Source organism: Rhea pennata, chromosome 15, assembly GCF_028389875.1.
Source record: "Rhea pennata isolate bPtePen1 chromosome 15, bPtePen1.pri, whole genome shotgun sequence".
Classification (NCBI taxonomy): domain Eukaryota; kingdom Metazoa; phylum Chordata; class Aves; order Rheiformes; family Rheidae; genus Rhea; species Rhea pennata.
Genome location: NC_084677.1, coordinates 18,788,344 through 18,800,539, shown reverse-complemented (window position 1 = coordinate 18,800,539; position 12,196 = coordinate 18,788,344). Strand labels below are relative to the sequence as shown.

Here is a 12,196-nt window from a genome sequence, read left to right as displayed (position 1 = left end):
CGGCCCGCAGCAGCCACGGCCAAGCTGGTGAGCTACAAGGATTTGTCTCTTTGCAGCGCTGACTTGTTCCCCACTGAGGATGCGATTCGGGGAAGATGCCGCAGGGTGAGGATACAGTCGCAGTCTGGAAGGGTGGAATGATACTTCCGGGCAACGTGTCTTCTGATCTGTAGTCAACTCATCCGAGACTCCAAACATTCCTGTGATTTTAACACTGTCGCAACATCAAAAAATGCAAGAAAACCAGGGCAGGTAGCTAATTCTTTATAAGACTGACAAAGTGTTACACATGGTATATGTTATGGCAACTGTCGCATCAAAACTGTCTTATTTTCTTGCATATCCAGGGAAGTTATATACAATTGAGACTAAAACAAAGAAAGGTCATTTAGAAAAAGGAGCCCTCTGGTCCCACACTGCAGTTACGGACTTCAGGCTGACTTCCGTAAGCTTTATTTCCTATATGGCTCATTTCATACATGTCTCCAGATGTAATGCATTCATTCGCAGGGCTCTGGGAAGATTTTAGCTATATTGAAAAATGGTAAAGAGCTATTAATTCAGTAATGTCTGGATCAATCATTCTGGCAAGAGCTTCCATGGCTTATTGAGTAGTAAATAGGGATTTCTCCTTGAGGCCTCCTTGAAGGGAGAGCTGGACCCACACTTCACCAAAATCTATAAAGGACTAGCACTGAAGTCTCACCAGCTTCAGCCCACTTCTGTTCGGATCCTCGGTGCCGCTAGCGCGGAGCCCCGGCACGCTCTGCTGCTGGCAGCAGCTGAGCTGGGCCAGCCGCCCCGGGAGCCCCAGGTGCGAGAAGGCTCTGCACAGACTTCCTCGCTCCTCGAAATCCCGTCTCCAAATTCACCCCCAAAAGCCCATCGCTGTTACGTCCTTTGCTTTTCACAGGCACCAGCAGCGCTCTCCCCGGGCGCCTGTTTTGCACCTCCATCTGCGGCGGGGCCGCGTGGGCGGGAGCTGGCAGCCTGCACGCTCCAGCAGCACCAAGCGCTCCGCTCCCGCCCTCCCCGCGCGCCGCCGAAACGCCGCCGAGCCGCACGCACAAGCCAGGAGCGCTGGCTACGCCCGCTACGCCCGAGCAGCTTCCCGGCTGGCACAGTGAGAAACCTGAAACGGGCAAAGCGCCCGCAGGGACCTGCTCAGCCCCGCAGCCCCCCACCGCGGGCTCGGCTCCGACGAGGCGCCGCCACCCGCCCGACCTCCGCTGTCGCCTGGCCTTTTCCACCTGCCTCAAGTCCAACCAACGCCGAGCCCGACTCCTTGTTCACGGGTTGCTCCGCTACCCCGGCGCAGAGCAGTGCTGCACGCTCAGGCGAGGACGTGCCACCTACAGCCCCGAAAACGAAATCGCTGCCTGGCGCCTTCCGCCCTGGCGCTGGGGCTGACGCCTGCCAGCATCTCACCAGCGCGTCTGCCGGGGGCAGGTCGGCGCAAAGCGCCTCGGCAGGATCCTTTCCGAGAAGCACCACCCCGGGGAGAAACCGGCCCCGGTCTGCAAGGCGGTGAACGGAGGCTGCCAGGGCAGGACGCGCAGCGGGGGAGAAGGGTTTCTTTCCGAGATTAGTTCCAAATCCAATTGCATCAATATCTTAGTTTATCTTAGTTAGTTATACTAATTCATAGTAAGCAACGTAACAGGAAATAGGATGGACAAATCCTATTACGCTGCACCTCAAAGGGAGGCACAGCTGCTGCTTCTCGAGCCTTTCCAGCCCGCTGCCACCAGGAACGTGGTTACACTAGGCACCCCAGGGCACCCCGGATCTCGTCCCTCCTCAATCAGGATAGAGCCTGGGAGGTACATTAACTGAGCTACTTCCTCAGCTGGCTACGCTATGCTAATTTTTGCAAACAAACCGAATTACGTAATCCCTAACAGCAAGTGAGGTATTATCTGAACGCTGAAGGAAAGGCTGACGTTCGTCGCGCTGCTTTTGTCTCAGTAAGAGCAAACGACTGCCTAAACACGATGCAGCAGAGACGTGGGACCACGCAGAGGCTTAGCGGTGCACAGAGCACGCAGCAAACGCCGCCACAAAACCGCGCCCGCGCGGCACTCTGCTGTGTTCTCAGCCCGACACCGTCGCCAGAGAAGTATTTTCCCGTCCCTCCTCTTCACCCGCGACGAGTGGCTGCTCCCTTCCCAGGGAATCGCACGCAAAGACACGTGCGCAGAGAGGCCACCGTGTTTCCTGCTTAAAGCGCTCCAGGAGGGGAGACGGACAGTTCGTTTAACGTGCCACAATTAGAACAACCCCAGAAGAAAATTCTACGTGAGCGATTCGTACCCTAAATCTCCAGCTCCTGGTTTACCCAAATCCTTTTTCTTTTACTTGGTGTCCTGAAAACTTTTGGGAAACCATCGCCTTTGGCTCGGGCGTCGCAGCTCACCCTCGTCCCCCGGAGCGGCGCGCCGTCCTCGCCGTGGCGCCGCGAGGCTGCGGCGGCCCGAAGGAGCTGCCGGCCGAGCCCCGGCCCCCGCTCCTCTCCTCCGCGCGCGCGGAGCCGGCCTTCCGCGGCGTCGGCCCGCTGCAAACCAGCGGCGCGGGCCGGGACCGGGCGCCCCGCGCCGCTCGGAGCAGCGCCCACAGGGACGCGCTCGGCGCCAGCACGGCGCCGGCCCGGCCGGGCGCAGCAAGGTCCTGCCTCCACCGCCGAGCGGGGCCGAGCCGCTGCCGGAAACCTTCAGATCTTCAAAGCGATTCCGTTTTTTTGAGGAATTTAACCGAACGACTTACCTTCCGCAACAAGGGGCGCAGCCCGCGCCCGGCGGCAGGGCTGCGGCGGCACAGCCCGCATCAGGCTGGCGGCAAGCGCCGAGCTCCCACGGAAAAAGGAAACCAATTCACCTCAAACTTCTGCCTCAGCTCCTCGTTTCCTTCTTCTCCCTCGGGGGGCACCGGGACGTTGAAATACTCTCCTTCCTCCTGGCTCAGCAGCTTAAACCTGGAGGGGCACAGCGAGAGTGTCACGGCCGGCCGCACCAACCTCCCCGGGCTCCCGCGCCAGCCCCCCGGCCACCCTGCCCCGGGGCCGACGGGCCCCTAAACGCGCCGCTGCCCACCGCCCGCCGCGGGCTGCTTCTGCCTCCCCTGCCGCACAGGGCGCGCGGCCAACGCAGCCGGCCCGGCCCCGCCGGCGACCGGGGCACCGGGAGCCACCGACGGCCCTTCCGAAACAGCAGCCAGACCCGAAACGCGCGGACGAAGCACGTCGCGCTCGGACTGCCCCGAGCGTGCTGGCGCCCGGGGAAGAGCCCGTCCCACACCGCGCACCCCCCAGCAAAGGCAGGCCACGGCGCCGCTGCAAGGAGCACACTCCGGAGGCACGGAGAGCGTGCTCCGGAGGCGCAGAGAGCGTGCTTGCTTGCTCCAGCGGTGCAGAGAGCAGGCTCGCTCCAGAGGTGCGGAGAGCGTGCTTGCTTCCTCCAGCGGTGCAGAGAGCAGGCTCGCTCTGCAAGCATGGAGCACACGCTCCGGAGGCATGGAGAATGTGCTTGCTTGCTCCAAAGGTGTAGAGAGCACACTCATTCCGGAGGCACAGAGAACGTGCTCCAGAGGTGCAGAGAGCATGCTTGATTGCTCTGGAGATGCAGAGAGCACGCTCGCTCCAGAGGCACGGAGAGCACGCTTGCTCGCTCGCTCCGGAGGTGCGGCCGACCCTTCCTCCGAGCCCCTCTTCTCCGTTAACTGCACTTGCTCAGCTGTGAAATATGCATCAGAGCTTCTGCTGGAGTTTATTCCAGCCAAATCCTGTGACAAGGAAAATTACTTAGGTCTCCCGCTACATGATTTTTAGGCGGCCGGGAAACCATCACGCTCGCCCTGCGTCAGACGCAGGCTGCGCAGCGGTCCCAGCTGGAGCACGCACATCGCTCCAGGTGACTGCAAATTTAGCAGGAAATGACAATTTCCTTTCTTTTCTTTTTTTTTTTTTTTCCTGGAAAGAAAACTACGTCTCAATCAAGGTCCATTTTACAGTAAGCGAGGCTTGCAGATCGGAGAATACCGATCAGTTCTTAGCTTTGTACAAAGCCACCGCTCCGTGCTTCGGGGCGAAGCGGATGCTGCAAGCTCCTGCTGCGCCGGGGGAACAGCCAGTGCGCGCAGCACGGGTCCAGGCGCAGCGCCGACGCTGCAGCCCAGCACCGCATCTAGCAGCCGCCCCAGCGCGGGGACGGCGTGGGACCTGTGTCCCAGCGCGGGGACGGTGCGGGAACAGCATCCCGGTGTGGGACCCGTGTCCCTGTGCAGGAACGGCATCCCAGCGCGGGAACGGCATCCCAGTGCGGGACCCGTGTCCCTGTGCAGGAACGGCATCCCAGCGCGGGAACAGCATCCCAGCATGGGAACGGCATCCCGGTGTGGGACCCGTGTCCCTGTGCAGGAACGGCATCCCAGCGTGGGAACAGTATCCCGGTGTGGGACCCGTGTCCCTGTGCAGGAACGGCATCCCAGCGTGGGAACAGCATCCCAGTGCGGGACCCGTGTCCCTGTGCAGGAACGGCATCCCAGCGCGGGAACGGCATCCCAGCGTGGGAATGGCATCCCGGTGTGGGACCCGTGTCCCTGTGCAGGAACGGCATCCCAGCGTGGGAACAGTATCCCGGTGTGGGACCCGTGTCCCTGTGCAGGAACGGCATCCCAGCGTGGGAACAGCATCCCAGTGCGGGACCCGTGTCCCTGTGCAGGAACGGCATCCCAACGTGGGAACAGCATCCCGGCATGGGAACGGCATCCCGGTGTGGGACCCGTGTCCCTGTGCAGGAACGGCATCCCAGCGCGGGAACAGCATCCCGGTGTGGGACCCGTGTCCCTGTGCAGGAACGGCATCCCAACGTGGGAACAGCATCCCAGCATGGGAACGGCATCCCGGTGTGGGACCCGTGTCCCTGTGCAGGAACGGCATCCCAGCGTGGGAATGGCATCCCGGTGTGGGACCCGTGTCCCTGTGCAGGAACGGCATCCCAACGTGGGAATGGCATCCCGGTGTGGGACCCGTGTCCCTGTGCAGGAACGGCATCCCAGCGTGGGAACAGCATCCCAGTGCGGGACCCGTGTCCCTGTGCAGGAACGGCATCCCAGCGCGGGAACAGCATCCCGGTGTGGGACCCGTGTCCCTGTGCAGGAACGGCATCCCAACGTGGGAACGGCATCCCAGCATGGGAACGGCATCCCGGTGTGGGACCCGTGTCCCTGTGCAGGAACGGCATCCCAGCGTGGGAATGGCATCCCGGTGTGGGACCCGTGTCCCTGTGCAGGAACGGCATCCCAGCGTGGGAATGGCATCCCGGTGTGGGACCCGTGTCCCTGTGCAGGAACGGCGTCCCAGTGTGGGAATGGCATCCCGGTGTGGGACCCGTGTCCCTGTGCAGGAACAGCATCCCAGCGTGGGAACGGCATCCCGGTGTGGGACCCGTGTCCCTGTGCAGGAACGGCATCCCAGCGCGGGAACAGCATCCCGGTGTGGGACCCGTGTCCCTGTGCAGGAACGGCATCCCAGCGCGGGAACAGCATCCCGGTGTGGGACCCGTGTCCCTGTGCAGGAACGGCATCCCAGCGTGGGAACAGCATCCCGGTGTGGGACCCGTGTCCCTGTGCAGGAACGGCATCCCAGCGTGGGAACGGCATCCCGGTGTGGGACCCGTGTCCCTGTGCAGGAACGGCATCCCAGCGCGGGAACAGCATCCCGGTGTGGGACCCGTGTCCCTGTGCAGGAACGGCATCCCAGCATGGGAACAGCATCCCAGTGTGGGACCCGTGTCCCTGTGCAGGAACGGCATCCCAGCGCGGGAACATCATCCCGGTGTGGGACCCGTGTCCCTGTGCAGGAACGGCATCCCAGTGCAGGAACGGCATCCCGGCATTGAACCCATGTCCCAGCGTGGGAACAGTGCGGGACCTGCATCCCAGCTTGGGATCCTCTTGAACAGGAGGAGGCAAAACACCAGTAACAGGTGATTTTCCTCCCTGAGCTACCGCAGCCGCATGCGGGCGCCACGTGCCGCGCGCTCAGTGTGCCTACGCTCTTCTCTCTGCTAATTCTTCCCTCTCTAAGTTCTCTCTGCCTTCAACGAGAAGCTCACAGCTTCCGCCGCGGAAAGGACGGAGAATCCAGGGTGCTGCTTTGTCTCACGTAATGCAAATTGACTCATACGGTTTTTGGCTGCCAAAGGACTTACAAAACCTATTTTAAATTACCCCACTTGATGTGGAAAGGTAACACAGCTCTCAGGCACCGGTGACTTGGGGAGGCACGTGTCCTGCTGGGGAAGCTGACGCGGAGAGGCGCAGAGCCGCCCGGCCGGCGCGGCCTCCCCGGGCTCGCCGCGCGGGCCGGGACCTCGCGCCTCGGGCCGCGCTCCCGCTTCTCCGGCGGGGCAGCGTCCGAGCGGCCGCCCCGGGCACAGCTCGCGTCCTTCCCCCGCGGCGAGCGACGCGGCTCCCCGCCGGCGCGGGAGCGGCCAGCGCGTCTGAGGTCCCTCGGGGAGGGCCGCGCCGGCGGGCAGGTCCCCCCACGGGGCGCGGGAGGGTCGGCGCCGCGCCGCGCTCACCCGGACCCGGACCCTTACCATCCATCCACTCCCGCCTTCTGCAGTTCGGATATCCCGAAGGACAAGGAGCCCATGAAATCGTTCCTGCTGGTCAGGTCCCAGTCCCAGATCTCCACGGACAACCGCCGGTCCTTGTCCGCCTCCTTCAGCTGGCTGCGGGAGAGGGCGGGAGGAGGCCGGTTTCCACCCGCCGCGCTGCCGGGCCCCGGGGAGGGCTCGGCGCCGGCGCCCGCCGCGCCGCGGGGCCGCCTCCGCGGAGCGGGCGCAGCGCCGAGGCCGCGGCGCGCCCGAGCCGCCTCCCAGGCGAGCCAGCGCCGTCCCGCCGCGTAACTAAACCAGGGCGGATGCAACCGCCCTAGCTCCAGCGCCGAGAGAAATTAGTTTACAGGTTTAAACGTTTTTCTTGTACTTACAATTTAAATGTCTCGTTCCACTCAGGATTCAGGGAGCATTTTATAGTTTTGGTCTTCTGTTTGCTTTCATTTTTGGGGTCAGGGATTAGCTTAAGTTTCACGTAGGGATCTGACAAGCCATTAGGATCCATAGGAACTAAGTTTTTAGCATCTCTTACTGAGGAGAAAAAAAAAAAGAAAAAAAAATCAATATTCAAACCATGACAACACACGTAAGCCGCGCTGGCCAACGCGCCCGCGCTCCGAGCGCGGCGGGGCAGCTCCCCGCGGCGCCCCGGCAGCCGGCGCGCCGCGGAGCGGGGCCGAGCGGGACGCGTCGCCTTCCTGCCCGCCGAGGGCACCGGCCCCAGCAGCGCTCTCTCCAGCAAAGCCCAGGCAGCTCCGGAGGAGAGTCCAGCGCCGGGCCGGAGCAGTTTCCGATTTTCTCAGGCTGCTGCCGGTCGGTCCGAGCTGTCCGCGCTGCTGACGGCGCTGCAGAAGCGCTGCGCGGGGCCCGGGGCGCGGGGCGCGGGGCGCAAGCGTCCCCGCACGCGGCTGCCTTACCCCGCTCACCACCGCCGGCTGCAGCGGGAGCACCGTGACTTTACTCCTGTAACGCCCAGACGATTATTTTCATATGCCATTTAATAAATTAATATATATTTTCTAAATTTCAGACATAAATACCCAGTCTGCACTTCCAAGGATACACAGCAGTTATTCTGTGGGTTAATTTGGACTCTCAGTCAAAATCTGCTGCAGAAAGCTTTGTACCATCCAAGCAGAAAGGCTTGCAATCTGCTCTGTGAAATCTCTAAGTAATGAGTTTAATTTCCAAGGACCCTGCAAAGGCTCCGCTCTGATACAACCCGAGTGCCTTCCTCTCAGTCACCCTTTATCAGAGGGAGAAGAATACGTATTTTCTCATCACTGTTACAGGCTTTTATCTGTGCCTTTTTGATGGGGGAAAAAAAAGTATATCTTTATAACCACATTCTTGAATTATAAAATACAAAAGTGCGTTAGGGAAAAATCCCACAATAGGTCCCGACGAGCCGGTACCCGGCTGGAAAGCAGACCGCACAGGAAGCGGTCTTCACCGCGCTCGTAAATAAGCAGCAGCGACTGCTTTTGCTGTTTGCAGGCCTGGGAAGCGCATTCGAAGCCCAGCGCTCCCGGACCTGCGGGCACGGCCACCGCCAGCCAAGCACCCCTCCAGACCTTCCTCTTCTGCATAATTCAATGTTTAATTCCTTGGCTACTTTGCCTGCAACTTCGGGCAGGCAGAGGCAGCTCGGCCGTGCCGCCCCGAACCAGCGGCTTTGCTCCGCTTCCCACCGCGCGACCGGCCAGGCTGGCGCGCTCTGGAGACAGGCGAGGAGCTCCGAGACTCCCCGGGCCTTTGTTCAGCTCTTTGCAGAACAGGAAAAGTAATTCCTGACCCTCACAGTCAATCAGTTTATGCCTTGAAGCATGAGATTTGATTACTTCATGTTATTATCTCAGCACGCAGACCTAGACATTTCATTAATGGAAATAAAATTATCTATTCATTTAAAAAAACAAAATGCTTCTGCTTTGACCTTAAGTAACTTTCTGATTTTTCAAGCAGAAATCAACAATTAAGTGAAAAAAAAATAAAAACCCTGGAAAGGGCAGTGGTGGTATCTCGTGTGTCAGAGGAAACGCGCTTTCTCCAGCAGTTTATGGCATTTCTTTGACTGCTAAATTTGATGCAAAATATTTTTACATCTCCTATCGTGACAGCTTTGTGCGTCATTAAGCAGCAGCAGTATCGCTGCCGTCAGCTGTGAGCGAGAACGTTACGACCTCATCTGAAGTAGCTGTTTCTGCATCCCTCTGGGCAGCGGGAACGAGCCGACGCGCTTGGTGCCCCCCAGGGCCCCCGGCACAGCCCGGCACGGCACGGCACGGCAGCTCGGGGCCGTTTGCTAATTCTTCGCTAAATACGCAGTACCATATGGGGGTTCGCTTTTTTGTTAAAAGAACAGAAAAAGCCAACCACAAAGCCCGCCCCTCCCCAGCCCCCAAAGAGAGCTTGCGCCGGCTGCCAGCCCCCCCTTCGCGGGCGAGCGAGCGGGGCCGTTACAACGCTCCCGGCACTCAGAGCCGCTGCGCCCCGCTCGCTGCCCGGCCCCGGCCCCGGCCCAGCACCGCGGCCCCCGCCACCCCGCACCTCTCCCGGGCCGGTTTGGGGGGGGGGGGGGGGGCCGCTCCCACGCTGACCGCAGCCCTGCGCCTGCCTCCGTCTCGGGGCCGCTACCGCCCAGCCAGCGCCTGGCACATGGATTAACACCCTCGTGCATTAAAACATTTAATTAATGCTCTGCAGAAGAATATATTTGCACATGCTTATATAATAGAAAAGCACAGGACTCATTACGGCTGCATCTTCCTGGGCTGGTGATTATTAATTAATGCACTTCCAGCTCGTTTATCTAATCGCAGCATAACTGGTTTCAGTTTTGGTCAATGTTTGACTTCACCAGCTCGGTAAGCAGCGAGGCTCCGGCCCCAGCAGCCCGTGCCGGCGCAGCAAGCGGTGCCAGCTCCGAGCGCGGGGCTGGCGCTGACCCGGCTGCAGGGCAAAACCCGGCTCTGCTCGGGCGGGGAAGCCTCAGCCACCAAGCACGCCACACGACCCTCTGCATCCCACGTACGCATCAGGACAGGTTCCCGGCAGTGTGAACTGCTCCCGATTTTCTGGCCGTTTAGTCCCTCTGGGCTGCCGCTTCCCTCGGAAGAGGAACAGCCCCCGGCCGACCCGCAGCTCTGTGCACTGCGTTTTCCCGGGAAATGCTTCGCTCCAGCAAGACCCAGCTCCAAGAGGGCAGCGGGGAATCCTAACCCCGGCCAGGCCAGCGGCAGGACGGCAGCGCCGACGCACGGAGCCCTTCACGCTGCTACCGCGCGGCAGGTCTCCTCGACAAAGCTCCGTGCACCTTCTTGTCTTACCGGCTCCGAAAAGCACGAACTGGAAGCAACAGCTTTACCGGACTCCAAGCCTCATCCATGACTTAACTTCATATTCCCTCGCTCCTCCGTTCCCCAGACTCAAATATTCACGTCTCTTAATATGGCAGACTCAAAATAATCTGCACTGGGAAACGTTTCTATTAGGGAAGCAAAATGCGCAACGCCTTGATGACATTTTAATTTGCTACAATTTCCCACTTTATTCAGCAGTCTTTTCCCTCTAACAAGATCCTCGGTCACAGCCCGGAGCAGACCGTGAATACGCATTTGCTCTTGTCCAGCGTTTCCTGCGTGATGCTCTGTCACACTCCATCGCTTCTGCCTTCCACGTCGGGCACCTCGCACAACGCGCCCGCCGCGCCGACCCCAACGCCGCACCGCGGCCGGCTCGGCGCGCCAGGGCTGACGAGACAGGAGCTGCGGGCACGGGCGGGACAACGCCGACCCGCTCCGGGGAACCCTCTCTTCGCATTTACGGGGCTGCAACGACCCCTGAGGACGGGACAGCGGCGACAAGCGCCAGCAGATTTGCTGCGCGGAAAGGGCCAGGTCTGCTAAGCGCCGGGCTAAGAACTGTCCAAGTCACTTAAGCATCGCTAAGCGACTTTCAGAGGGAATTAAGAGCCGAATTTGCTTCGACAACTTCGCAAGTCTTGTACAACACTTCTAGGCACCAAAACACTTTGTTTACCAGGCCCAAGGAATCGCTTTTACTTCGTCAAGCAGTTCAAGGAGCCCAGGGCAGCCCTCGCAGCACCGCGGGGCACGGGGGCATCGGGGGGTCGCGATTTGCCGTCAGAGCAGAAGCAGAGCGAGCGGGGCCGTTCCCGGACCGGAGCACAGCGCAGCAGTCGCTCCTCAGCCGCCGATGCTCCCGCACTGCTTAGCACCACGTATTGAACCTTTCCCGGCTCTCAAAACTCCATCTGGGAAATTCCATGCAACGCGCACTTGTCCATCTCAAAGCGAAAAAAATTCCAGCTACTGCATTAGCAGAATGACGGACTGGCGTAAGGAAGCGCTGGAGAGATTTTATGTCCCTCAACTCTCCCGGAGCGGACGGAGGGCAGGAGGATTTGGGGCTCGGGTCAGTGGCTTTAGGGGATGTTGTGAACTGAGAGGGGCAGGGGCCAACTACTGATGCTAATTCGGCACAGCAGCGACTGCTGCGAGGCTTTACCATCGCTTAAAACGCCTTCGGCAAGCCGAGCTGGCAGCACAATTCGCATTTCTGGCCAGTTGCTTGTGGCGTAACGCACCTGCAAGAAGACACGTTTTCCAGTCGCATGCACCCCTTCCCTAGGTCTGGTCTTCGCAAAGCTGCAGAGAAGCGCTTTAAACGCCAGTCAGTCTAAGTGCACGGAAACGCCGGACAGCCAAGCACGTTTCTACTTCTGCTCAAATCCGCCTTGTCCAACTAGGCGCTGAGCCAGAGCCTGCCGCCCACCCCAGCGCGAGGCAGGGTGCCTCATGCCTCCGCGGGCCAGCGGCCGAGGCAGCCGCGCCAGGCGGGAGCGACCCGGCCCAGGAGAGGAACCGCCGGGACGCAGCACGGGGCGGCGCTGGAGGCGGCCGGGCACCCAGCCGGGCGCCGGCGGAGCGGGAGCCCCCGTCCCGGCACCGCCGAGAGGTTATTCCAAACCAGCGAGGCGGCGGTTTGGAAGAGGCTGCTCCCAGCCGCCCCACGGGACGGGGGCTGCCGGCCCGTCCCGGGATTTAGCCCTGATGTCCCGGGAAACGCAGTGGGTGCTGGAAGAGGTGCAGCCGGAGCCACGCTCCGGGCGCTGCCGGCTTCCCGGGCTGCTTGGCGCTGCCCGCAGCTCGCCGGCGGCCCCGGGCAGCCCGTGCCCGGCGTGGGGTCGGGGACGGCACCGGCAGCTGCTCTGCAGCAGAACCGGGACGAAACCTCGGAGCCGGCTCGCGGCGACGTGCTGACACCTAGCGACCGGCTTCCCGCGTGGGAGCCGCCGCGTCCCCGCGCCCGGTGAGCGTGCGAGGGGCGTTTTCTGCAAGCGTGCAAAGGGCCTCTCCCAGCAGAGCTTCGCTGCGAGGGTGAATTTCCAGGCAGCCCAACCGGGACGAGGCAACCGGCGGCCGTTTCGGCACGGCCGCTCAGCGGCAGCCCAGCCTGGCCCCGCGCAGCGGCTGCCTCCGGGCGCAGGCCGGGGCTTTCCCGGAGCCGGGTTCGCTGCGGGGCTGCGCCGAACGGAAACCTCATGCCAGCCCTTT

At 61.4% G+C, this 12,196-nt stretch overlaps 1 protein-coding gene across 1 annotated transcript in view; it reads right to left on the bottom strand.

The window, feature by feature from the left end:
- PRKCB (protein kinase C beta) overlaps positions 1-12,196 on the bottom strand; it is a 115,528-nt gene that overhangs the window by 31,906 nt on the left and 71,426 nt on the right. Inside the window, exons 6-8 of the mRNA XM_062587832.1 lie at positions 6,992-7,148; positions 6,597-6,731; positions 2,875-2,971 (exon numbers count right to left, since the gene is read on the bottom strand). Coding sequence (XP_062443816.1) covers positions 2,875-2,971; positions 6,597-6,731; positions 6,992-7,148 — 389 coding nt within the window. The remainder of the gene's footprint in view (positions 1-2,874; positions 2,972-6,596; positions 6,732-6,991; positions 7,149-12,196) is intronic.